The sequence below is a fragment of the Peromyscus leucopus genome, chromosome 8a, assembly GCF_004664715.2.
Source record: "Peromyscus leucopus breed LL Stock chromosome 8a, UCI_PerLeu_2.1, whole genome shotgun sequence".
NCBI classification, from domain to species: domain Eukaryota; kingdom Metazoa; phylum Chordata; class Mammalia; order Rodentia; family Cricetidae; genus Peromyscus; species Peromyscus leucopus.
In genome coordinates, this window is record NC_051085.1 from 21,219,761 (window position 1) to 21,244,304 (window position 24,544).

The 24,544-nt window shown below is 34.7% G+C and overlaps 1 protein-coding gene and 2 long non-coding RNA genes across 3 annotated transcripts in view; 2 read left to right on the forward strand and 1 right to left on the reverse strand.

Annotated features, from left to right (window-relative positions):
* Positions 1-6,283, forward strand: part of LOC114692540 — a 42,962-nt gene extending 36,679 nt beyond the window's left edge. Inside the window, exons 2-3 of the long non-coding RNA XR_003734440.2 lie at positions 4,097-4,316; positions 6,177-6,283. This is a non-coding gene — a long non-coding RNA (uncharacterized LOC114692540). The remainder of the gene's footprint in view (positions 1-4,096; positions 4,317-6,176) is intronic.
* Positions 6,284-6,366: 83 nt separating this feature from the next.
* Positions 6,367-15,177, forward strand: LOC114692542. Its single transcript, XR_003734442.2, has 2 exons — positions 6,367-6,443; positions 13,125-15,177. It is a non-coding gene; the product is annotated as an uncharacterized LOC114692542 (long non-coding RNA).
* Positions 15,178-15,662: 485 nt separating this feature from the next.
* LOC114692539 (triadin-like) overlaps positions 15,663-24,544 on the reverse strand; it is a 126,460-nt gene continuing 117,578 nt past the window's right edge. Inside the window, exons 6-8 of the mRNA XM_028868347.2 lie at positions 24,065-24,130; positions 21,386-21,445; positions 15,663-16,725 (exon numbers count right to left, since the gene is read on the reverse strand). Of these exons, the coding sequence (XP_028724180.2) occupies positions 16,466-16,725; positions 21,386-21,445; positions 24,065-24,130 (386 nt within the window). The 3' untranslated portion in view covers positions 15,663-16,465. The remainder of the gene's footprint in view (positions 16,726-21,385; positions 21,446-24,064; positions 24,131-24,544) is intronic.

Below are 24,544 nucleotides of genomic sequence, written 5' to 3' on the forward strand. Positions count from 1 at the left end.
ATATTTATTTTTTGGAAAATACATTTTCCATATACTATATTCTTATCATGGTGTCCTCTTTCCCACCTACTTCAAGACCCTTCCCCATCCTCATTAAAACACAACATACCCAAACCTATGCGACACAATGAAGGTAGTTCTAATAGGCAAGTTTGTAGCACTAAGTGCCTACATTAAAAAAATATTGGAGATATCTCCTATTAACAAATTAAGAGAACACTTGAAAGCTCTAGAACAAAAAAAATCACACCCAAAAGTAGTTGATGGCAATAAATAGTCAAAGTTGGGCCTGAAATCATTGTAATAGAGCAAACAACACAAAGATAAAATGAAATGAAGATTTGCTTCTTCAATCAAAATTAATAAAATTGATAAATACTTAGCTAAAACAACTAAACAATGGAGAGAGAAGACTCAAAATAATAAAAATTAGAGAGGAAAAGAAAACATCAGGACAGACACTGAAGAAATCCAGAGAATCTCAAGAACACACTTTAGAAATCTGTCTTTCACTAAACTGGAAAATCTAAAGGAAATGGATAAAATTTCTTGACATATATAATCTACCAGAGTTAAATCAAGATCACATAAGCAACTTAAACAGACCTATAACCCTTAGTGGCATAGAAACAGTAATTAAAAGTCCCCCAACCAGAAAAAGCCCAAGATTTCAGCACAGATTTCTACCAGATGTTCAAAGAATTAATACCAGTCCTCCTCAAATTATGCATTAAACACAAAAGCAGAAATAACATCACCGAGTTCTTTTTATGAGCCAAATTTACCCTGATACTGAAACTAAACTAAGACCCAACCAATAAAGAAAATTGCAGACCAGTTTCCCTCATGAACACAAAAGCAAAATTTCTCAATAAATTAATTGCAACCAAATATAAGAACATATCAAAAAAGATTATTCACCTTGATAAAGAAGGCTTCATCCTAACAATGCATATATAAATCAACATATATAAATCGATAAATATAACCCAATACATAAACAAACTGAAAGAAAAAAAGCACATAATCACATTAGATGCAGAATATGACTTTGGAAAGTTCCAGCACCTCTTCATGATTAAAAACCTTGGGTAGTGTGAGCATACAAGGAATATACCTCAACATAATAGAAGAGATTTATAGTAAGCACACAGCAAACATCAACATAAACAAAGAAAAACTCAAATCATTTCCACTAAAATCATGAATAAGACAAGATTGTCCACTCTTTTCATATCTAGTTAATATAATACTTGAAGTCTTAGCTAGAGCAGTAAGACAACTGAAGGGACCAAGAGTAGTAAGTCAAAGTATATTTACTTGCAGATGCAATGATTTTACACATAAGTGACCCTAAAAACTTTAAAGCTGATAAAAATTCTATAGCTGATAAACATGTTCAGCAAAGTTGCAGGATACAAAACTACCACACAAAAATCAGTACCCCTCCCATATACAAATGACAAACAGCCTCAGAAAGAAATTAGGAAAATAACACCTCTCTTAATAGCCTCAAATAAAATACAAAATATATTGGGGTAACTCTAACCAAGCAAGTACAAGACTTATACAATAAAAACTTTAGGGCACTGATGGAAGAAACTGAAGAAGATATCAGAAGATATAAAGATCTCTCATGCCCATGGATCAACAAGATTAGTACAGTGAAAATAGCCATCATACCAAAAGATAAGCTACATATTCAAAAAAATACCCATGAAAATTCCAACACAATTCCTCACAGAAATTTGAAGGACAATTTTCAGCTTTATATAGGAAAATAAAAATTCTAGGAGAGCTAAAACAGTCCTGAACATAAATAATTGCTGGAGGCAGCATCATCCCCAATCTCAAGTTGTACTACAAGTTATGGTAATAAAAACAGCATTGTATTGACATAAACAGTCACATTGACCAATGAAATCAAATTGCAAACCAGTCATAAATCCACACACATATATACACCTGATTTTTGACAATGAAGTTTGACATGAACACTGGAAGAAAAAAGATCGCATCTTCAAGAAATAGTACTGGTCATACTAGATTTCTGCATGGAGAAGATGCAAATAGATCAGTATTTATCACCCTGAACTAAACTTTACTTCAGATTGATCAAGAAACGCAACATAAGGCAAGATACCATGAATCTGACAGAAGAGAAAGTTGGGAATAGTTTTGACTCATTGGCATATGAGAAGGCATTCTGAACTGAACACCAATAGCACAGGCACTATGATAAACAATTAATAAAGTGAACCTCATGAAACTGAAAAGCTTCTGTACAGCAGAAGATACCATCTATTCAAGCAAATTGACAGGCTACAGAATGGGGAAAGAACTTTACCAATTCCACATTTGATAAAGAGCTAATATCTAAAATGTATAAAAATCTAAACAAAAAACTTGACATAAACAAATAACTCAATTATAAATTGGGGTACAGAATTAAACAGAGAGTTCACAAAAGGATAAAATACAAACAGCTTAAAAAAAGGAATGTTTAACATTCTTAGTCTTCAGGGAAATAGAAACCAAAACTGCTCTGAGATTTTTTATCTTACACCCATCAGAATAGTCAAGACCAATAAAACATATGACAGTTCATAGTGATAAGGATATGGGGTAAGGAAAACATTCATCTACTGCTGAGCAAAATTGTACAACTGCTATGAAAATCAGTGTGGCTGTTTTCTTATGAAGCTGGAAAAAGAACTACCTAAGTATCCAGCTATACCACTACATATACCAAAGAATGCTTCATCCTACTACAGTGACACCTTCAAAACCATGTTCATTGCTGCTCTGTTTATAATAGACAGAAATTGGAAACAGCCTAGATGTCCATCAACAGATGAATGGATCAGGACATTGTGGTATATTTACATAATAGAATATTACTCAGCTGTTAAAAAATCCTGAAATTCATAGATAACTGGATGTATCTAGAAAAAAAAATATCCTGAGTGAGGTAACCCAGATCCCAAAAGACAAATATGGTATCTAGTCATTTATATGTGGATGCTAGCTTTTATATTTAAATAGGCATGCTACTATCTGAATAACCACAGAGGTTAAGTATAAATTAAATAACTAGGGAGGAGAGGGAACCTCTAAGAAAACAGAAATAGAACATATAGTTAGAGATAAACAGGCTTAGAGACTGGAATGGGAGGAATAATTGGAAAGGGTGGGGGAAACAGGGTAAAGAGGTTGTATGGGGAGGAATATCAAGCACTGAGGGCCGTTTGAAGGGTTGAACAGAAACCTTCTACAATGGAAATTTCTTAAGACATATACATATCTGAAAGAATTACAAAGGGAATCACCGACAACAAGGGGAGGCAAATCGCCAACTAGACATCTCCCACCACCAAGTGCAACCAACAATGTCAGAAATGGGTTACACCCAATTGAGTTGTTGGCTGAATGGGCTCCATGGAAACCTTTAAACAATCCAGGCTATGACCAAGTCTATTGGTTGCTCTTCACAGAAATGATGGTAAGGTCCTATTGCTGAAGACAAGCATCTATCTCATTGAACAGGGAGAAGTCAAGCTGGTGGAGAGCTTCACTCCTACAGGCTATATTCATGGTACTCTGTAGATAGCACTCTGTGTGCTACCACAGGATAAATACCAACCCAGCTACAAACACTTCAATCTATTATGCCAGTGCAATTGTCACACAAAGGATGTGGAAATATTTAACCAATATCTGATTAGATTTAAGGCCCACTCTATGAAATGGAATCCATTCTTATATTTTTGGTTATGAGCCTAGCCTTTAACGGCTGAGCCATCTCTCCAGCCCGGAATCCATTCTTTGCATGGCCAAGAATCTGAGATTAGATTGGGCAAGGGCCTAGGGGAAAACCAATACTATAGTTCTGCTAAAAATAAAAATAATTGTAGCAATAAAATGACACTTTGCTATATCTCATAGGCTAGATCTTGCACAGGCATAACCAGGGAAGCTTTTGTCTGCAGTAGATGGAAACAAATATACAGACTCACAATTGGAAAATGTGTAGTGAGTGAGAGACCTTGAAACACTCAGTCTAAATGAAATATCTTCATCAAATTTCTCCCCTTAGGGCTCAGGAAACTATATACATAAGGATGAAGAAAAGGTTTGGAAGGCAGAAGAGATGGTTGCTACCAAGAAAATAGTGTCTTCTAGACAAAACAGGATTGGTGCACATATGAGCGCACAGAGACTGTGGCACCATGCACATGGATTGTGTGGGTTGGGCCAGATGGAGTCCCAGCACTGAGAGGGGGCTTGGACACAAACTTTCATCCTCAATCAAGAAGGTATTTCTAATTTACAACTGCTTACAAAGAAAAACAAATTTCTTAAAGGGATTCTCACTGGGTATACAAATCACACTTGAGGGCAGGTCCCTTGCCCAGCAATAAATGGCCAACCAAAATAAACTCGTAGATATCTTTGGATAATTTTGTCTTATATTGCTTGTTTGTTTTTTTTTTTTAACCTTGTTAGATTTTATGGGTTTTTAGGGTATATGCATGTATGTTTGTGTGCATGTGTGTGTTTATGTATGCATGTGTTTCTTATGCCTCTTCTTAGTTTCTTTTTTGTTGGTTTGCTTTTTGTTTCTGTCTTCTGTTTTCCTTGTTTGATTTTTTAAGAGAGAGAAAGGTGTGGAGTTGGAAGGATGGGAGGTGGGGAGGAGCTAGGTGGAGATGAGAAGGGGAAACCAGGGTCAGAATATATTGTATAAAAGTAACTTTATTTTCAATGGAATATTAGATTAAAAATCCTTAAAGTCCAAGCAAAGGACCATAATAAAATGAGAGGATTAACTTGTTCCTCAAGGCCCTTTCTAGCTCAGAGTTTAAAGCCCACTGAGATGGAATACAGGCTATAGAAGAATAATTTATTGCAGCCAAATAGAATTTAGTAAGGTAAATATTTGCCCTCAATTTTAGGGAAACAAATGACATAAAAAGTGAAATAAATTACCTTGACACAAGTTATTAAGTAAAAGTCGTATTGTTGTGGAATAATCTTTTTGTACACTGTGAATATTGTTTCTGTTTTACCTCGTTCTGCCTAAGGCACTTACTGATTGGGTTAGTAAAGAGCTGAATGGTCAAGAGCAAGGCAGGAGAGGATTGGAGGGACTTCCAGGGAGGAGGAACTAGAGGGATGAATCTGAGAGGCAGGGGATTCACCAGCAAGACGTGGAAGAAGTCAGACATACAGTAACAAGTCATGTGTCAGAATGTAGGTGAATATAAACTGGTTAATTTAAGTTACAAGAGCTAGTTGGGAACAAATCTAAGTGAAGGTAGAGCTTTCATAATTAATAAGAAGTCTCCGTGTTGTCATTTAGGAGCTAGTGGTCTAAAGAAAGTCTAGAATTGTAATTGTAGGATAACTTCTGAGAGATAAACTTCAAGTATTATTAAAACTTAACCATAATAACTATAGAGGTGTGGGCTGGAGAGATGGCTCAGAGGTTAAAAGCACCGACTGCTCTTCCAGAGGTCCTGAGTTCAATTCCCAGCAACCACATGGTGGCTCACAACCATCTGTAATGAGATCTGGCGCCCTCTTCTGTATACATAATAAATAAATAAATCTTTAAAAAAAAAATAACTATAGAGGTGAAGAACCATGGGGAAAGTGTGCTACAGTTACCAATGCAAAAAACATCAGTACTGGTCTCTGTACTAAATGTAGGCTTTGGTTAATTCATCTACACTGAATATTAAGATGTCTGTGTGCCCTGAGATCTTCTACTTACAGACATTTTCTCTTCTTCAACCTCAATGACTCTGCTAAGAAATCCAGATAAGTTCATTAGACCTAGGCTGAAGTTCACAAAGAGAGAGTATGACAAGAATCTTGATGCTTTTGTTCAGGTTACCGAAATAATGAAGCTAGGGGTATAAATGTTACTTAAGGAAAAATGTCCTTGGCCACAAGGCACTGAATACAAAATTGGAATCACACACAAGGTCAGTACAAACCAACTGAAAGTTTGACTTGAACCATTTGTACACTAGATTTCTAAATACAACAAAATACAAAATAAACCAGAATAAATTGAATCTTGGGATTGCAAATAATGTCCGTGTTGTCTGGTTTTAGTAGTTGTCTCATAAGACAGTGACAAATTGACAAATTGATCATTTTAATCCTAGGTGAAAGTGGATCATCAATTTCAAGACTGCACAGGACCAGAGGACCAGATCTCTCTCTCTCTCTCTCTCTCTCTCTCTCTCTCTCTCTCTCTCTCTCTCTCTCTTTCTCTCTCTCTGTCCTCTCTCTCTCCCTCTTTCCCTCTCTCCCTCCCTCCCTCTCTCTCTCCCTCTTTCCCTCTTTCCCTCCTCCTCTCTCCTCTTCCCCTCTCTCTCTCCTTCCCTCCCTCCCTCCCTCCCCCCTCTCTCCCAGCAAGAAACACTGAAAAGGTACATGCTGAAACACTGATTACATATAATATTAACTTATTAACTGATTTCATGGTTGTTGGATTACTGAAATCTAAAACAACATAATACTTTACTTTTCCCAAAGGACTGTCTACAGTATTCACAATATTTTCTAAATTAAAAGAAAGTAAATTACTTCCTTTCTAGATTTATATAGCATTGCCTTCTTACGTCTCAAATTTCACATAAAGTGAATCAGTATATGGGAATGCTAATCACATACACAAAACTGGTCCCATCTATACATTTTACTCATTCATTTTCTTCTGGTCTCTGTGACTGAGGTCAGGGTTCTTAATATCATATAGAACTACATGTTCACTGTTCATTACAGAGAAATGAGGCACTTGTACTTTGTGTTCAGTTATATTCATGACATGCCAATTTAAACTTTTAAAGATACTTCAGAAGTCTCTTTTCTTTTTTGATGGGATATAAAGGCAAAACTTGGTATCTACTGTTAACGTTGTCAGAATAAAGTTCCTTTTTCCTTTGAACTACAAAGGGGTACTTTTGAGAGTAAGACAGCAGTCTACAAGGGATTACTGAATTCCAGAGGGAAAATTCAAATGATAGTTTTAAAAACTCATTACCAATAATTAATTCCAAACTCCAGCTAAACAATAACAGGTGTTCCAGGATCCTAAACAGAAGCAGATGGAAGCAACAGAGTGTTTTGTAACTACTAGACACATACTGAGAGATAAGCTTGGCAGGAATCATTTCACTCTCTAATTGTCACCCAGAGTCACTATCACATCATTGGCCTTTTCTCAAATTCTTGTGCCCACATAAATCATTGTAAATCTTTTTGTTCTTTGCTTATGTTTAAAATTGCTCATTATATTCTTCATTCTATCATATTTTTTTGGTGCTGCCCCATTGACAAGGATAGAACAGTGCAATACCCTCTTGCATCATTTATGAAAAACCAGTTGTGAACCATAACCCCCCCCTCCTTCTTCTGTTTGAGTGCCTGGCCAATAAACAATAATCTAAAATACTGTTTCACATATTAGGCTTTCAAAACAATAAATGCAGAGGGATGGAATAAATCAGAGCAAAACTTACTGTATAGAAGTGAGAGATTTACTCTTACAGATCTCAGAAATGGTTCCTCGGAGTTAAAATAGCATACGCTGCTGTAGATGGAAATCTATGCTTTTTGGAGTGGCATGACATGTGCATTATGAAGGACCCTTTCTGTGTATTCATTAGCAAAATCCACTTTCACCCCATAGAGATGCTGTTATTGTTCCTTCTGACCTTCAGCAGTTGTCAGATTTCATAGAGAGTTGATTAGTATTTTTGACAGCTTAAATGTTAGCATCCCCTACTGCTTTTGGCAATGCATGGTTCACTTTGTCATGTGACTTTCTTAGGAAACATTCTGTGACCTATTAGCAGATGATATAAATAGATGAAGTAGCAAAAGAATGGTTTATTTTTATCAAATACTGAAATTTAGAAAATAACAGGAAAAAAACAAAGAAACAATATATATTAGTCACTTATCAATCCATGCATACCAACAATACAGCTCATCTTAAGCACAGTTGAGTCTACAAAAAAGCAAAGCACATATAGAGTATGATTTTTCTTTCTTTCTATTTTAATTTGTTTTTGTTTGTTCAGCAGTGTCTTCTCTGAAGTTTGGGCCATTAAGAACTCTCCATCCTCCTGCCTCAGCCCCCTGAGTTCTGGATAACAGGGCTGTGTCATCATCCAGCTAGAGTAAGGCTTTCTCCAACCACCACGGCTGAATGATGTTGGCAAAAGATTTTTTTTAGGAAAATTTTGTTTATTATATGTGTATATCAGGACTTGAGGTGGTCCCTTTCTGTGAGGTACTCATGCAGAGGTTATAATAAAATAATTTTAAAATGTTACATTTGAGGCGGCTAGTATTTTTCTGGGCACCCACCATTGAGTGCTTTGCAAATGATGTGGTGTCATTACTGTAAATTTAATTTTAAATGTAAGAACATTGAAGAATAGGTGTTCAATAACTGGTTTAAAGTCCCATGCTAGAAAAGAATTAAGTGTATTTTTGTCCAAAACTCTCTTTTCCCAAATGATCGCACTACCTTCCTTCTTCATGTGTCCACTAAATTTTGTTAGGTGAGTATATTCAAATACTGGCAGAGATTAGTTTCATCAATAAGGTATTATAACTTCCAGGCTCATTTTTTTTCACCACGCTTTCAAAATCATATAAACATGGAGAAAGAAAAGAGAAGGAGATTGAGGGGAGAGAGAAGTTGCTGGGACAGGATTAATGTTCTAGAGTGATTAGATTCTTGTGAGCTTTTAAACATATAGGAAATAAATACATTACATATTTGCTCTGGAATGATATCCTTGATTATCAATGTATGCACATGTTATAATTAGAATTTTAGAAAGACTTCCACAAAACAGTGAAGGTAACCAGGTACAGTTTGCTTGAAACTGTCAGTTTTCATTCAGAATATTTATTTTGTCAGGTTTTAAATATTTATAAGGCATAGTACAAGGAATAAAGTTATCCATCTTAATTAAGATTTCCTTAGCATAGTTCGGATAAAAAATGAAAGATATAAAAGAGGTAAGGTTTAATCACTGTAAATAAAAGCCTTCATTCATGGTAGTGATGTTTACAAAGTTCAGCACTTGGAATCACCAAATCACTAAAGGTTTTCAAAAGATAAGACTTAGTATTTGAGAAGTGATGAATTTTTACCATGAATTTTTGTCCACTATCAGAAAAAGCATTTTTTCTAATATTTTTCCTTGTTGTAAGTCTTTTCTTCTAAATTTACCAGGAATCAAATCAAGAGACTCATTGCTTCACTCCAAGATATTAGCTTTTTTATATATGAAGATATTAATATTTGAGCTTTCAGCTGACTTCATTTGCAACAGGCCAAGCAGCCAATGAAAGTAAAATTAAAGGCCCCAGTACCAGTTATTATTTCTGCATTTGATTGTCTTTATTCCAGGTCTGCGCATGCATTGTGCAAGTTTTTAAATGAAAATGTAGTTTAGTACAGAAAAAAGCTGACAATTTTAGAAACAAAGGCTATTAGAGCAGACAATAATAAGAATTGTTTGGAATACCTGGTTTCAAATCCCCATGGACAAACATGTCAATCATATATCGACAGAATGCATACTGATCTGACAGAACAGAGAGAAAAAAGAAGCAATGAAAACATGTCATCAACATCTGTCTATTTTATATGGAGACAAGGTGTAACAAAATAGGGAAAGTCTATTTTGGCTACTGTTTTTTTTCTGTGATGGAATAAATTGTGATATTACGAACATATGGGGAGGCAAATACATAATAAGCATAACAACATTCCACTTATTACCCACACTACCCCTTAAAAATGGAAACAGAGTTGTTTGTGGTTACATTAAGGTGGAAAATATTTGAAAATTCAAAACCATTTCCAAACTTTAAAGCAATTATTCTCACTTTCTTATTGAGATTGTTGACAAGGAAACATGAGTTATCCAAAAGAAAACTCTTTCCAACCAGGAATGCTTACCAACTGCCAGCTAGACCCAAGGCCCTCTGCTAGCTCTCCAAGTGAAGCTGCAGATTGTTTCTTGAGCAGGAGCCCATTGGAACCTGTTAGGGTTCCTGTTCATGGACATTCTCTTTATTAGAAGGGTGATCTGAAAAGTCACTCACAACACCAAATGGTAGAAATGTTAAGCTAATTAACTGAGTGATCATTACGAGATCATTTCACACTCTTGGCTAGTCTGTAGTCTATAAAAATAAAACCAACAAAGTAGACAGGTGTTTGATTCAGACACAGTCCAAAGTGGCTTCAGGAGTTGGATATTTTTTTCAACTCTTAATTACATACAACCCATGGAAATCCATATTCTTGTAAACTTTGGGTTCTCCTGTGGTCAATCTAACTCTTATCTCCACTATAAAAGATCTTTAAAATATTTCATAACCTTTACTATAGCATCTTTAAAACTTATATATTATGAATCTTATATTTAATGATTTACATTTTAACGCCCCTGTATTAGGCATTTTATTAACCAGCCAAAAGCACTTTGGCACCAAGAAAGTTTATTGAACTTTATAGTATGACACATTTTTAATTGTTCAAAATTATTTTTATCAAACAGAAAATAACAATATATTTCTATATCAATACATACCAAAAAATATTTATAAACTTTGTTTTCAGAGTTAAAAACCATTGTCTTAGGAAGCTTGGCTTTCCGGGGGCCCACTACCTATAGTGGGACACTTTGCACAGCCTTGATGCAGGGGGAGGGGCTTGGTCCTGTCTCAACTGAATGTACCAGGCTCTGCTGACTCCCCATGGGAGACCTTACCTTGTCTTGGAGGAGGTGGGAATGGGGCGTGGGTAGGGGGTAAGGCTGGAAGGGGGCAGCGGGAGGAGGGAAGAGAGAGGGGGTTGTGGTTGGTATGTAAAATGAATTAAAAAAATTCTAAATAAAAGAAATTACAAAAATAAATAAAATGGTAAATGTAGCTACTGCAGTAGATCTAAAAAATAGAATCCTTTTCTTTTATACTGAAACAAGGGCGTCAAAGCTTATGTCATTTCTAAAGCTGACATGCACTCAGGTTGCTGGAATGAAGTGAGGAATAGAAAAGGCTAGTTTTCAGACCAGCCAACGAATCTGCTTGTTCAGTGAAGCACCTCCAAGGATGAATTTTGTTGCATCCCAGGCTCTGGGAATCCTGTGGTGTTAGGTAAAAGTAACATTAAAATAGGCATTTATCTTTTTCTGTTTTTTCTTTTTTTCTCTTTCCTGGACACATTGTTTTTTCTTTTTTTACAGAATAGATAATTTGCTATTAAATGAGGCCTTTTTTTTCTTTAAATGGAAGATATGAATTTGGAGTAGTGTGAAATGCCCATTTCCCCCCTTGTTTGGGACCTTGTCTGTCTTTCCCTGTTTTCCTTTCTATGGTTCAGGAATATTTCTAAAAAAAGATTTAAAAATATGCAAAAATGTAAATGTATGGAATCTGTTACCCACAAAATTTTAACACCATGGATCTGCTACAAGTATGTGTTGCTAACAGTCCCCCACATTGTCTAATTATACTAAGGGACTCTGAGTTAGATCCCTGAGAGGAGACAGGTTGGGACAGGAGCCTGAGATACATAATAAAGATGACCTTCTTCACCTCTTCTAGTACAGCTTAAAACCAGGCTGGGCATCCTTCCCTCTCGCCAATAGGGCTGCCTGCTAGTGAGCCAGTCTTCTGGGTTCAATGCCCGACCAGGATGTGTTTGCCTCAAACCTGTGACTCCATCACTCTCTCTATTTTTCACACTGATTCGTCCTAAATTAGGGGATGAAGACTTCAAAAGAACGGTGCTCAAGGAGAGAAGGGACTTGGGCTTCCTTCTGCTCTACTGAAGGTCTTTCTCTCAGGGTGCTTGCTTCCCCACCCCTAACAAAAACGTTTCTTCACCTGGTTATTCTTTCTGAGATATTTTTCCTGCTGATACCTGCTGCACTCCTGATTCTTCTTAAATTGTAATTTTTTAACTGACATAGAAAATACACTTGATCAAGATCTCTGGAGAGTAACAATGCCAGGCACAGAATCACTATCTACAACCCTTCATTTGTTTTTCCTGAATTTTTTTCTTCATTTATATTTAAAAATATTACTATGTGTAATTTAACTTCCTGGAATAGCATTTTCCCTATTATTTGTTATATAGGTCCAAGGTATATAACATATAGACTATTTGTGATAAAAAAAAAAAGTATTTGTATACCTCCTGAACATGCTAAAGTTAACCTATAAGCCCTGCTTGCCCAAGGATGGATAACTTCTTGGAATGCTGGGGGCTGTTGTTCATGTAAGATAACAAGTCATGAGTTTTCACTTCAGTAAACAAGTTGGTAGCTCCAACCTCACAGGCTGTGCTTGGTCACACATGGTAGAAGGTAGGGAACAAGGAAGTTCGTCCGGATGTATGCTTCCCCCATGGGACAGAGGTTGGAAGTACGGTGCGTTTGGGCCCTGACTGACCTAATTCAGTGCCATGCTCTGACAATCTCAGGTATGGAACTGGCCAGTATTTAATAAGCTTGCTTTAGTTGGACTACTGCGGATTTTGGCTTTCTCCTCGCAATTTTCAGGTTTACACTCCCCCAACATTAAATATTGTTTTCTGTCCCCAAGTGTAATAGGGTGTTTACATCCAGACCATGCTGAATGTTTCTCTGAGTTAATTAAAAGTACCCTCTAGTTTTTCTTATTTTTGATTGTTTACAGTGCAGTAAAACTTTTCAATCTGATATCAGCTGCTTATATTTATCATGCCCATGACTTCTGGTTCCAAAAATAATTCATTTAATTTGTTCATGAATAAGATTTTAATATGAAGTGGAAAATCATTTGTGGATTCAAAAGGTTTTGTTTGTTGTTGCTGGCAGTGGGTTTTTTGTTTTTGTTTTTGTTTTGTTTTGTTTTTTTCACCTAGAATATTACTTAGGTAATGACACTTTAAAAGTAGCATCCACATGTAAACAATATGTGACTTGGCATTCTGACGACTTCAACATATCAAAGGGAACTTCACAAGAATATTTATGTATGTTTTGAATTATTTTTTTTTTGTTATAATGCTGAATTCCACCTGTCCTTAGGGTTGACCTTAACACCCTGTGAAAATTCTGGAAGCTGGTGTTGGACTTCACCTGCCTGAGGAGAGAGCATAGCCAAGGCTTCTGGATTTTAGAATATTCATTTTATGGAAATACTTCTCCAAATCCAATACAGCAGGAAACTACTCGTAAAGAAAATCTGAACTGTCCCACCACTCTGGTATTTATAGTTTTAGGGCAGTGACTTCTTTAAGGTAAGTTTCTATCTGGTCACCACTTTGAAGATACTTTGAAAAGAAAATACTCTGCTAGAATTAATTTTATGTTGTCCATTCCTGTCTTGTGGCTCCTCAGGGAACACTGCCTATGCCACTCAGGTGCTGATGCCCAGCCGGTGCTCTGTGTTGGGTATTAGCCAAGGGAAAATGCATTCTGGTCACAGAATATCAACAAAAAAGGTTTCCAACAAGCAATCTCTAATGAAGATGGGGTGCATGCGGACTGGTGTGCTATGGCAGGTTCTCATTAGATGTATTTTCTCTGGCTGCCACCAGTACTTGAATTGTTGCTAGAAAAAAAATAATGAAATTAATGAAAGAATGAGCATAGTATATAACAGTTGTGAGACCTTTATTTCCCCCACAGACTTGGCAGAAAAGCAGTAGATCAAGGGAGAAATGTCAAATCATGTCAACTTTGCCACCTCACCTTGAATGATTTTGAAATGGTCTATAAAAAGCAGATTATATGATAAACAAGTATGAGTAACTTTATAGTAAGCATTTTCAATGCTTTAAGTATATAAGCATTGTTTATATACTGTAAAAGTAAATATTGAAAATAACCAGATGAGGTGTTTATTGACACTTTTATTCTATAAGCAAATCTTACTAACAAATTTTACTGTTCCAAATAAGATTGTTTCCAAAAGGACCAAGGGTGTTGAGTGTTTAAAGTGATATATTTTCAAATATCTGTATGAGGAACTGGAGAAACCATACAATTATTAAGAATGCTTCCTGCACTTAGAGGTGTATTTATTTTCCAGAAACAGCTCCTGGGAATATGATGCCCTCTTCTGGCCCTGGGGGGCACCTGCATTCTTTAGCACAAATCCACACAGACACACACACACATGGTATTAATTTGAAAATAAATTTTAAAAATTATATATATATGTATATATATACATATATGTATATATGGACATATATTGCCACCTTTATTAGACTTAGTTCAACTATGCAAATGAACCTCATTTTGTCCAGAAAAGAATAACTCAACTTTGTTATACTATCAATTTAGGAATTTAAAAATTGAAGCCACCTTTAAAAAAAAATAGAAAATGCCACATCTTCATTTTGTTTAAACTGCTACTACCATGTGACCAGCGTTTTAAAAACAAATGCTCTTAAATAGAAGCTTAGTTAAAAAGAAAGAAGGAAAGGAAGAAAGAAAGACAGACAGAAAGAAAAAAAGAAAGAAAGAAGAGAAGAGAAAAAATTGCCTTGTCTTTGACTAGCCAATATAAGTTAAATTTTTATTATCTGCTTAATTATACAATTAGTTAATTGGTGGTGGCAGTTCTCAGCATGTGGCCATGCCTTAACATATTGTTTGTTAGATGTTAGAATCCTTTTCATGCCTCTGCTTTTAACTGGAAATCATATTTGGGTTTTGTTTTAATGGATAACTAGCTCTTTACATAAATATGAAAAGAGTAAATTGAAATGGAATTGGGATGTATTTATGTCTTTAATAAATTTGATTAGTGATGTGACAAAATATAGTATTTGTGACCTGAAAAATAAACACTCTTTGAAAGTATCTTGGTGTAATCTGTTTATCATTGAAATATGGTTCCCAAACCCTGAGAGACACTAAAGGTAAACATCTCAAACTGTACTCCTGTGCCTAGTTACTAAATAAGTATTCTGAGGTTCAGTGTAAATGGCATATGTCTTATATCATGAAATAACAGATTAAAATACACATGTATGTTTTAATTGGTTTCATGTTACTCTTTTCTTCTCTAAAAGGGCAATTTGGAATGCAAACTATCCAACTGTGCAAAATAAAAGATCAATTTTCCTGATTTTTATCACAGTAAGATACCCATTTAAAATATTTTCTTTATTGTATCTTTTTAAAGCACACAGATTCATACATGACATTATTTACAAAGATAACACTTTATATTTTCGATTATTCAAGATCCTATAATCATCTTGAAAACAGTAGCTACCTAAAGCTTATGAACCACTAAAAGAAATAAGAAAAAGCAAAAAAAGTAATTAGTTACTCCTTTCTTCTTTTCATGTTTTATTTGTAAATGTATCTTTTGTTATATAAATCTAAGTTTACATGCACTATCTCTGTATCAAAGTTTATATACACTGTGAAGTTAGGAAAAAAGATGAAAATACAGAGTGTGTAATTCATATTATGTACCTTATATTGAGGAAAAATGTTTCCAGGTCTACAGACCAGTCTTCCTCACAATAAAGTTTAAAAGTAACAATAAAGTTGTATAGATACAAATCCGTTCACTTTAGTTTTTGAATAAAATTATTCAATTGCTACCAGAATAAAGGAAATTTTTATTTTGTAACATTTGTAACAAAAGGCATCATTCTCAGAAACAGTTCCCATTGAGCAGACTCTGTGTTCTGACTAGGATTTGTGGCAACCTGGACAGAAGAATGAATTTTGGGATGGAGAAATCAAAAGGACTTTAATGGTGGGACAAAGAGGCCACTTTATATTCATACAGCACCTTTCTGTAAAGAATTTCATCTCCATTTACACATTATATTTCTGGGAAGTGAGTAAACACGTCATACTTGAAGAAGAGCACACCTGTTCTATGCAGAGCTTCCTAAAGATTTTTTAAGGGGACTAAAAAAGCACCCTGACACTTCTTTTTCTTACAACAGGTTTCCTGCAACAATTAAATGAACTGGTAATTTAATGTGCATATTCTGAATGCTATCATTGCAGCAATATTAAGGATGTAAAGTTTTCATGATTTTTTTTTTCTTCTATATGATTTGTACATTGGCTTCTTGAGCAACTCCTTGAGGGTGGCTGTTAATTTTTAAAACCACCTTTCTCTCCAGAGTCTGACACATACATTGTTCAATTGTTATTCCAACTCCTGATTGAAATCCTCAAAATTTTAGCACTCAGCCCCACATTTAAATAACTCCAGGTGCTCACTCAACACCCCTTAAAATACTTGAAAACAAACCTAGCTATTTGAACACATTTTAGTATATTTATTAGTATGTTAATACCCAATTTACTGTATTTCCTCCCAGGCATATCAGCTTGGATGTGTCTTTTTACCCCATTTGAGGTTTAATTTTATTCTTTTTCAGCTTTTAATTTGACTGCATCTGCTTCTTGCCTAAGATTCTCTTAGAACCTCCGGCTGCCGCCTCCTCGGAATGTTTACCTTTCTGTTCATGCTCAGGCACAGCTGTGATCTCTTTGTCATTCCTCTCTCTGGCTTTTGGTGGGGTTTTTGGAGGCGTTTCTTTTACTTTTGCAGCTGCTGGCTTCCCTTTCTCCTTTTTCCCGACTTTCATTTCCTTCTTGGTCTTGTCTTCAGTCTTTTCCTTAGTCTTAACTTTCTTCTCTTCTGCAAAGAGTTAAAGTTATTTTTTCTCATTTGCTCACATAGTTCTTCAACGATCATTATTCCTCAAGTACCATTTTAAAAGATAAACAAGAAAATCAATAGAAAACGAGTGTCCCTGGTGTAAATAATGTTGACAGTTGCCAGAGTATTATAAAATCTATGAATACATTGTATTAGACATACAAGTCATCGGCAAGATGCATCTCTGTCTGAATTTGCACCTGAGAAGACTGATTTGGATTTTTGTTTCCACTTTTATTGTTGTTTGTTTGCAATTTATTTTTTAATCAAAGCCTTAAGCTGTCCACAATGAGTCATTTGTCATATGCAGAGGCTGTACCTGTGAGCATCTTCAGTAAGAAAAATGTTCACAGTAAAGAAGCCAATTGAAGAATTTCCTTTTAAAAGAATGTGATCACTTTGCTCCATAACTGAAAAATAGTAAGCATTACTCAAAAAAGTAATTCTGATACAATAATTTTTCAGAAGATAAATGCAAGGGATACAAATGAAAAATTACCTGCATGGTGCTGATTAACAAAGCTAGAATAATGAAACCTTCTAGAGAATAACTGAGAGGTAGACATCCCTGAAGACTGGGATTGCAAAGCCTATAATATAGAAACAGATATGCATTCCTACTAACCTAAGCCAGAGATGATATTTCTAATGCTTTGTAAACCTTAAAAATATCCTCAGAAAGGGTGCTAGTAAGCAAAATATATATCAATGTACATATCTATTCAATACACATTAACTTGGTAATATATGTATTTTTTTGAGAGGGAACTGGCTTACAGATTAATCATTCTGTGACTCAATCATTATTTTTTAAATCATTGAAAATATACTTCATTTATGAATATTAGTTGTAATGGGTATTGTATATTTGACTTATTTTGCATATGGGACCATATACAACTATTGGCATACAATGAGGGGAATCTAGCTGGTCATTTTCATGCATTGTAGAGGTATTCTTGATATACATGTTAAAGAATTTGATGAAAATAATGCACTCCATACATTTTGCTTTGATGCAAATGAAGCCTATGCATTTCCCTTGCAAAGAATAATAATATAATTTTTTAAAAAAGTCTATTTACAAAATCAAAATCATCTGTGATAAAATATTCAATCAATGAGACCAGCATTGGATACACTATTTTGTAGACACTCCTGAGAGGTGATGCTGCCTTAGATATCAGAATGAAAGAAGTTGAAAAGCAGGAAGTTATAATAGTTTCTTTACCCTTGTATGCCTCCAAGATGAATCGCATTGAGACTCTACATGGATGGACATTATGGTAACCAAATTACTAAACATTATTGCCATAAAGTTCTCATATATTCCTTTTTTCATAAACATGTGACTTTTTGACTACATGGTGGAAATTTTCCTCTCTTTCAAATGTTACAAACAATATCCTCTGCTGCTTTCTTTTATACAACAAATTCATATACAACTTGACTTGCACAACTACATTGCCCTTCCAGAGAACTTCGATGGGACATGTCTCATTGGTACCTGACAGAGTTAAAAGATCATCACATTGTCATCATCTCTAGAGATTCTAGCCCAGCATTTAAGACACTGTGATACCTGGATCATTCTGCTTCAAGTTTCTTCCTGGACAGCTATGCTCATTTTTTAATGTCATATAATTTTATCCATCAGACTTTGTCAAAGTACCATCTCAATGTTTTTCTATATATTTGAATCCCAAAAGACTCTATTCTTATACAAAAAGCTGCTGTCGCTGGAATTAATCATCCTATCCTTTTAGCTTCAATTTGCTGGCACTTTTATTAAGGAAGATGTGAACTTTATTCCCTATTGTATATGTGGAATTGTACAGGATTGTTCACTAATCTGTTTCCCCTGCCAGGCTGGGAACAACTTGAGTTCGGGAACTCAATATTTAGCTTTCTATTAACTTGTATCTAATAAAAAGCTTACTTTCAGAGAAAAACAGAATTAATGTATTGTAAACTAGAAAGTGTAACTCAAGGAATAAATGCTTTACTATATGTGTGTCATGGACATGATATAGTGATATGTATGCTTCACATATCCATAAAAAGTTTAGAATAAATATATTTGTACCTTGAAACTTTACCAGCCTTCTTGCTTATTTGTTTATGCTTTTGTGTGAAAAATGTTATTTTAGCTATCTTAAATGCCATCTGCCTGTGCCTTGCAGAACACAATTGATTTTACCTCTATCCTCGTACTGGGGAGTTAAAGATTGGTGAAATTCAGATATATTTTAATACCATTGGATTTTTTAACTGGCAAAGTAAGTTCTTGGAGACAAGACTACACATTCAACAGAAGCATGACAATAACTTTTTATATAAAAATGAAAACTTCCCCTCTCTGTTGTCAACTCCTTAAAACAAGTAAATTTGTCTCCCATTAGAGAAAAGTGGAGGGTGAGGAGTGAGAACCAGGCCTGACTTTGGCTCACTCCTCTTGACTTCTTATCCCACCTTCTCTTCTTTCCTCTCTGTTGATTTTGTGAACTACAAAAAATAGGCACTGTGCATAGGAGGCCTACTGTATGCACTAGTCACAGGTCGACAACAAATTGTGCATATTCTTTCAGGAAGAATTTCTAGGACGGTCTGGAAAATTACTGTCCTCAATAGATTTCAGTTTAAATAGAACAATAACAACAACAACAAAAAAAAATAAAAAACAGTATTCTAATAAAGTGCCAGAAGTCATTAGCTTCAGCACCTATCACATCATTCTAGAGGGGTCATTTATTTCTAACTCAAATGTCACTTGTTTAGTTTATACCTTTTTAGCCTTCTATTTTCCTAGAAAATACCATACTTCCCACATATCGTATAAAGATCATTATGCAATTTCTGGAGCTAATGTAACTTATATGCATAGAGTAAATAAAACAAAAATACACATTTGAGGATATTATACATGTGTAAAATGGATATAAATTGTTTACATCTACTTATCAAAATTACATATGTAAATGGGAAGCATCCAGAGTGGCAGGCTGAAGATGGCTTCCAACAACCCCTACATTATTTTCTGAGTAAGTGTTGACTAGTCTTGTAATATGCTAAGCAATATTCTAGGGCAAAAATAATTGGATTAAAATTCCATATTAGTCAATGTAAGATCATGATTTCTGTCTTGATTTTCTCTGTTGCTAGGTTTAGGAAAGCCATCTATCATGTCAGTGTGAATTTGTGACAAAGAACAGAAGACTGACAAAAAGTCAATGAACCAGATGAGTCAAACGTGAACTATGTAATGTGTGAGACAAAGAGTTAGGAAGTAATTGTATTAAAAGCCCATATTAGTTAACCTAAGGTCATTATTTCTGTCCTAAGTTTGTGATATTTTTTTTGTTCTATCAATAGGAAACACACATTTTCTCACATTTTTTTTACAAATATGATAATTTGCATTTGGCTTGTGGATGCTCAAACTTCACCTTTATGTTTAGTGAATACACTTTAGCATTACTATAAGAATTTGAGGGGTTGTGGAGATTGCTTAGTTGGTAAAGTGTAAGCATGAGGTCTTGAAATCAGTCCCCTCATCCATATAAAAAGCTAAATATTTTGACACAAGCTCATAATCCCAGCACCAGGAAACCAAATGCAAAAACTTATATTTGTAAAAATGTGGGACCAGATATTTCTGTATCCTGTTGAAAGAACAATAAATTATCACAAATTTTTGCTTCAGAATCTATTCTAAAAATTCAATTGTTCTTATGTGATATAAATAGTTATTAATTTGATAGAGATATATTATTTTCCATACATAACTAGTTTCTTGATGGTGCTAGAATAAGATTGCTCCAGTATATTATTTATATCAAACACATTTTAAAATATGAGGAAAACATTTACATTGAGGAGACATAATTGCTCTATTAGTTAAAATGTGAATTTTTTCAAACACTTAAAACATTGGGTAGGCCAACTTAGGGCAGAAAAAAATACAGCTCAATTAATTTTTCCAAATATGGAAGTAATGTTTTCATGGACTTGAAGTACATTATCACAGTGCTTTTTGTGTGCAAATTCTGGTTTCATCACAGGGTTCACAAGACCAAAATGAAGCCACCAAACTACTATGCTCTTTAGTGGAGTTCCTGTAGGAAAAAAAAAACTTGTTTCCATGCTTATTCAACATGAATACCAAATTTGCTTCCTGTTGTTGTTGTTCAGGGTCCCCCTGTATCCCCCATAATTTTCATGGTAGCCAAGGAGGCTAAAACGACACACTTTAAAACTTGCTTTGCTTTCTGTGAAACTTCTCTGCTTTTAAATACACTGGAGCTGGTTGTTGGGTGCAGGTAGTTACACTGGGGTCATTGCCCTATTTTTAGTTCAAACTTGACTACCCCTGCAAAAGTGTCATGGGGATGACACCATGGGATGAAGGTCATAGAGGACAAAATTCTGCCAATCACATGTGAGGACATTTAGTTTTCCTTTCATGTTTTGAGATTTTTGTTGTTATTGTATTTGGTTTTATTATTCTTTAGGTATCCAATTTTAAATCATTGTATTTCACTGAAATGGAAAATGATTACAAACATTCACGTTTCAGCCAAAACATACACTCTCGTCGTCAAGGGACTTCCAGAATGAAAATAACCAAGGTAAATGTTACCTTTTGCCGTTGCCTTTGTCTCTCCTTTTTCTTTTTTCTCAAGTTTCTCCTTGTGGGTTACTTAAACAGAAAATTAACATCATGCAATTACAAATCCTGTATACTTTTAATACATTTCAAATCCAATTTTCTTTTAGCTACAGTTTTATAGGCACCCAAATCATAGAGTACCTGGGGATTTTTGACACTGAGGGACTCATCTAAGGAATATTGTAATCAGTGGGTAATCATAGCATAGAGTGCATTATAAAATTTGACGTTAAGAATTAGAAAGTAGCTGGTTGTGGTGGCAAATACTTTTAATAAGTACTAGGGAGGCAAAGGCAGGCAGATGTCTGTGAGTCCAAGGCTAGTTCCAGAAGTCAGGGCTAAATAGTGAGACTGTGGGCAAAACAAACAAATAGTATGTTGAAAGCTAGATCTGTCACCTTTTTTTCATAGATTTCTACTCCAAATATATAATTTTATCAGGAAATAAATCCAAAAAGGAACAATTTTATAACAAATATAAAGCACACACTGTAAAAACAATTCTTTTTAGCATTAATAGCAAGAAATGATATTATCCTGACTGAAGACTGATTAACCAAGTGTTCCTCAACAGGAACACAATTGGCATTTGAGAAAAAGCAACTCTCCCACCTAAGGGGCTCCTTTAGATATTGCAAAGATGATGAGCCTTTTCAGTGCCTGCTTACCAATTGCTGGACATCAATGTCATTTCATAAGCAAAACATTTCCCTAATGGGTAACACCTTTCTCTGAGAATCAACATCACTGTATAAGATAATTTAAAATGATTATTAAAATAATAAGGATTTTAATTTAACAATATACTACATGATACCTGAAATATATCTTTCCCTTTTTTGTTTAGTTAATTTATTTAATACGTCTGTGTTCTGTATTCACCAAGAAATCCTAAGGTCTCCCTGCTGAGGTTAATATAATCTGAAAAGTCTAATAGCATGTGCATCATAGTTTTACAGTTCAAATAAACAGCCCATTTTGGAAGTTGCCAACATTTCCATATAGTATCCTAAAGCATAAACATCTTTAACTGGCATATAGGAAACTCAGAAAGCACTTTATTTCTGATTTTTCAATTTGAGTGAACTTTCTACATTTATAATTTAAGGGAAAATTTTTAGTTATTTAAAGAAAACATTTAGCAATACTGAATCTTGGAAATTAATAAGAACCACAAAATTATTTGATTTTGTCAGGATATAGAACCCTATGTTCAGAATGTGTTATCTCACCAGCAGATGAGAAATGAACAAAGATGTCTGAGACAGACAAAGAAGATAGGGGAGCTTTAAAATTCAAGATTTTACCACTAAGTAAATATTAATAAAAGAGCAACTATTTAACTCTAATATTGAAGTGTGACTATGTAATAAGTATTATTGGAGCATGTTTCTTCTGCTTTGGTTCATAAACATCATGTCTACTCTACATATTCTATCTGAGCTGCAGTGTTCCACAAGCCCGAAAAGTCAGCTGGCTCTGATATTGTAGGGCAAATGCGATGCAGTCAAACAATAGCAAACGTCAAACCACAATCTTGCTTCACACAAAACAATGAAGCAGACTGGAGTCGATCAAAGAAAAATATAAACCAAGGAACATTTTTTAAAAAAAAAAAAAAACTTAAAGCTATTACTATAGAATAAATCTCAAATGAATGTCCTAATTCTATAGGACTATAGAAAAATATATACTAATAATATATACTATATATAATAAAATATATACTATAGGAAAATGAATAAACACACACACACACACACACACACACACACACACACACACACACCAGGGGATGAATGGGCAAGAGATGTGAACAGTCACACAGGAAGAAATCTATAACACTAAAATCATGGTACGGTTGACTCTACAAATAACAGTAAGTTAAGGTATATGACATAAGATAGCCTTTTGCAAATACTATGTAGCTTTGTAAAAACAATGAAAAAATATACGCAAATATGGAAAATTTTCTAGGATGAATTTTTGACTTAAGAATGTCAGAATATAAGACATGCTAGATTTTGTATAAAATAAGGGCAAATAACACAAACCATTAATATGGATAGTAAAGCATCATATATGCATATAAATTCATCATATATTAATTATATAAATGTTATATACATTTTGTTAATGAAACTCTAGAGAGCTTCGCAAAACCTCACACAAGTGGCTATGTCAACACATAGGGCGAGATGCAATGGGAAATGCGAGGTTAGAGCAGTGTGGGGAAGGTTTTCACGGTGCATCTTCATGATTCAAACAATGAAGTTGCCTTACCTATCCTTTCTCAATAAATAACAATAACAAAGAAATACAGTAATATAATAGGCAATTGAATTATATTAAAATTACAAAAATGGCTTTTTCCCTATAGAACTGACCAGTATTTTCTCAGATAATATTTTCTAACAAGCGCACAACCATCCAAGGAAAGACTGACATATTTCCAAGGACAAACATGGTAACAAGAGCCCACTGTGGTGTAGTCCAGAAACTCCTCTTTGGGAGTTCTAGTCCATGAAAATAAACATAATACGAAATTTAGAAGAAGAAATCAACATTCTCTAAAGTCCAAATGTTACAAAGAGAAGTGCCAATGGAAAAATCTTTAATGTTAGAGTGGTAAAAAGAATAACTACATACCTTTCTTCTCGGGTTTTTCTCCTTCTTTGATTTTTTCTTTTCCTTTTTCCTTTTCTCTTTGTGAAACTGGAAAGAGGCAGATAATACCTTTAACTTAAATCAAGGGAATAAGTTATGAGATAGTTGCGTGACAGTTTAGCTTATAAAGTACTTGTAGAAATCACCTTTTAGCTGCCATAAAGGTTTATATACTTAAATTAAACTTCAGAATAATTATAGATTTGCTGTTTTTGTCCCTACTTTTATTTTGCTTCCAATCATAAGCAGTACTAAATTAGACTGGACAGCAAAAATAAGAATGTCTCTAAGTTTTTCAATCTTTTTTTTTTTTTTTGGTTTTTCGAGACAGGGTTTCTCTGTGTAGCTTTGCGCCTTTCCTGAACTCACTCTGTAGCCAGGCTGCCTCGAACTCACAGAATCCACCTGCTCTGCCTCCCGAGTGCTGGGACTAAAGGCATGCGCCACCACCGCCCGGCTAAG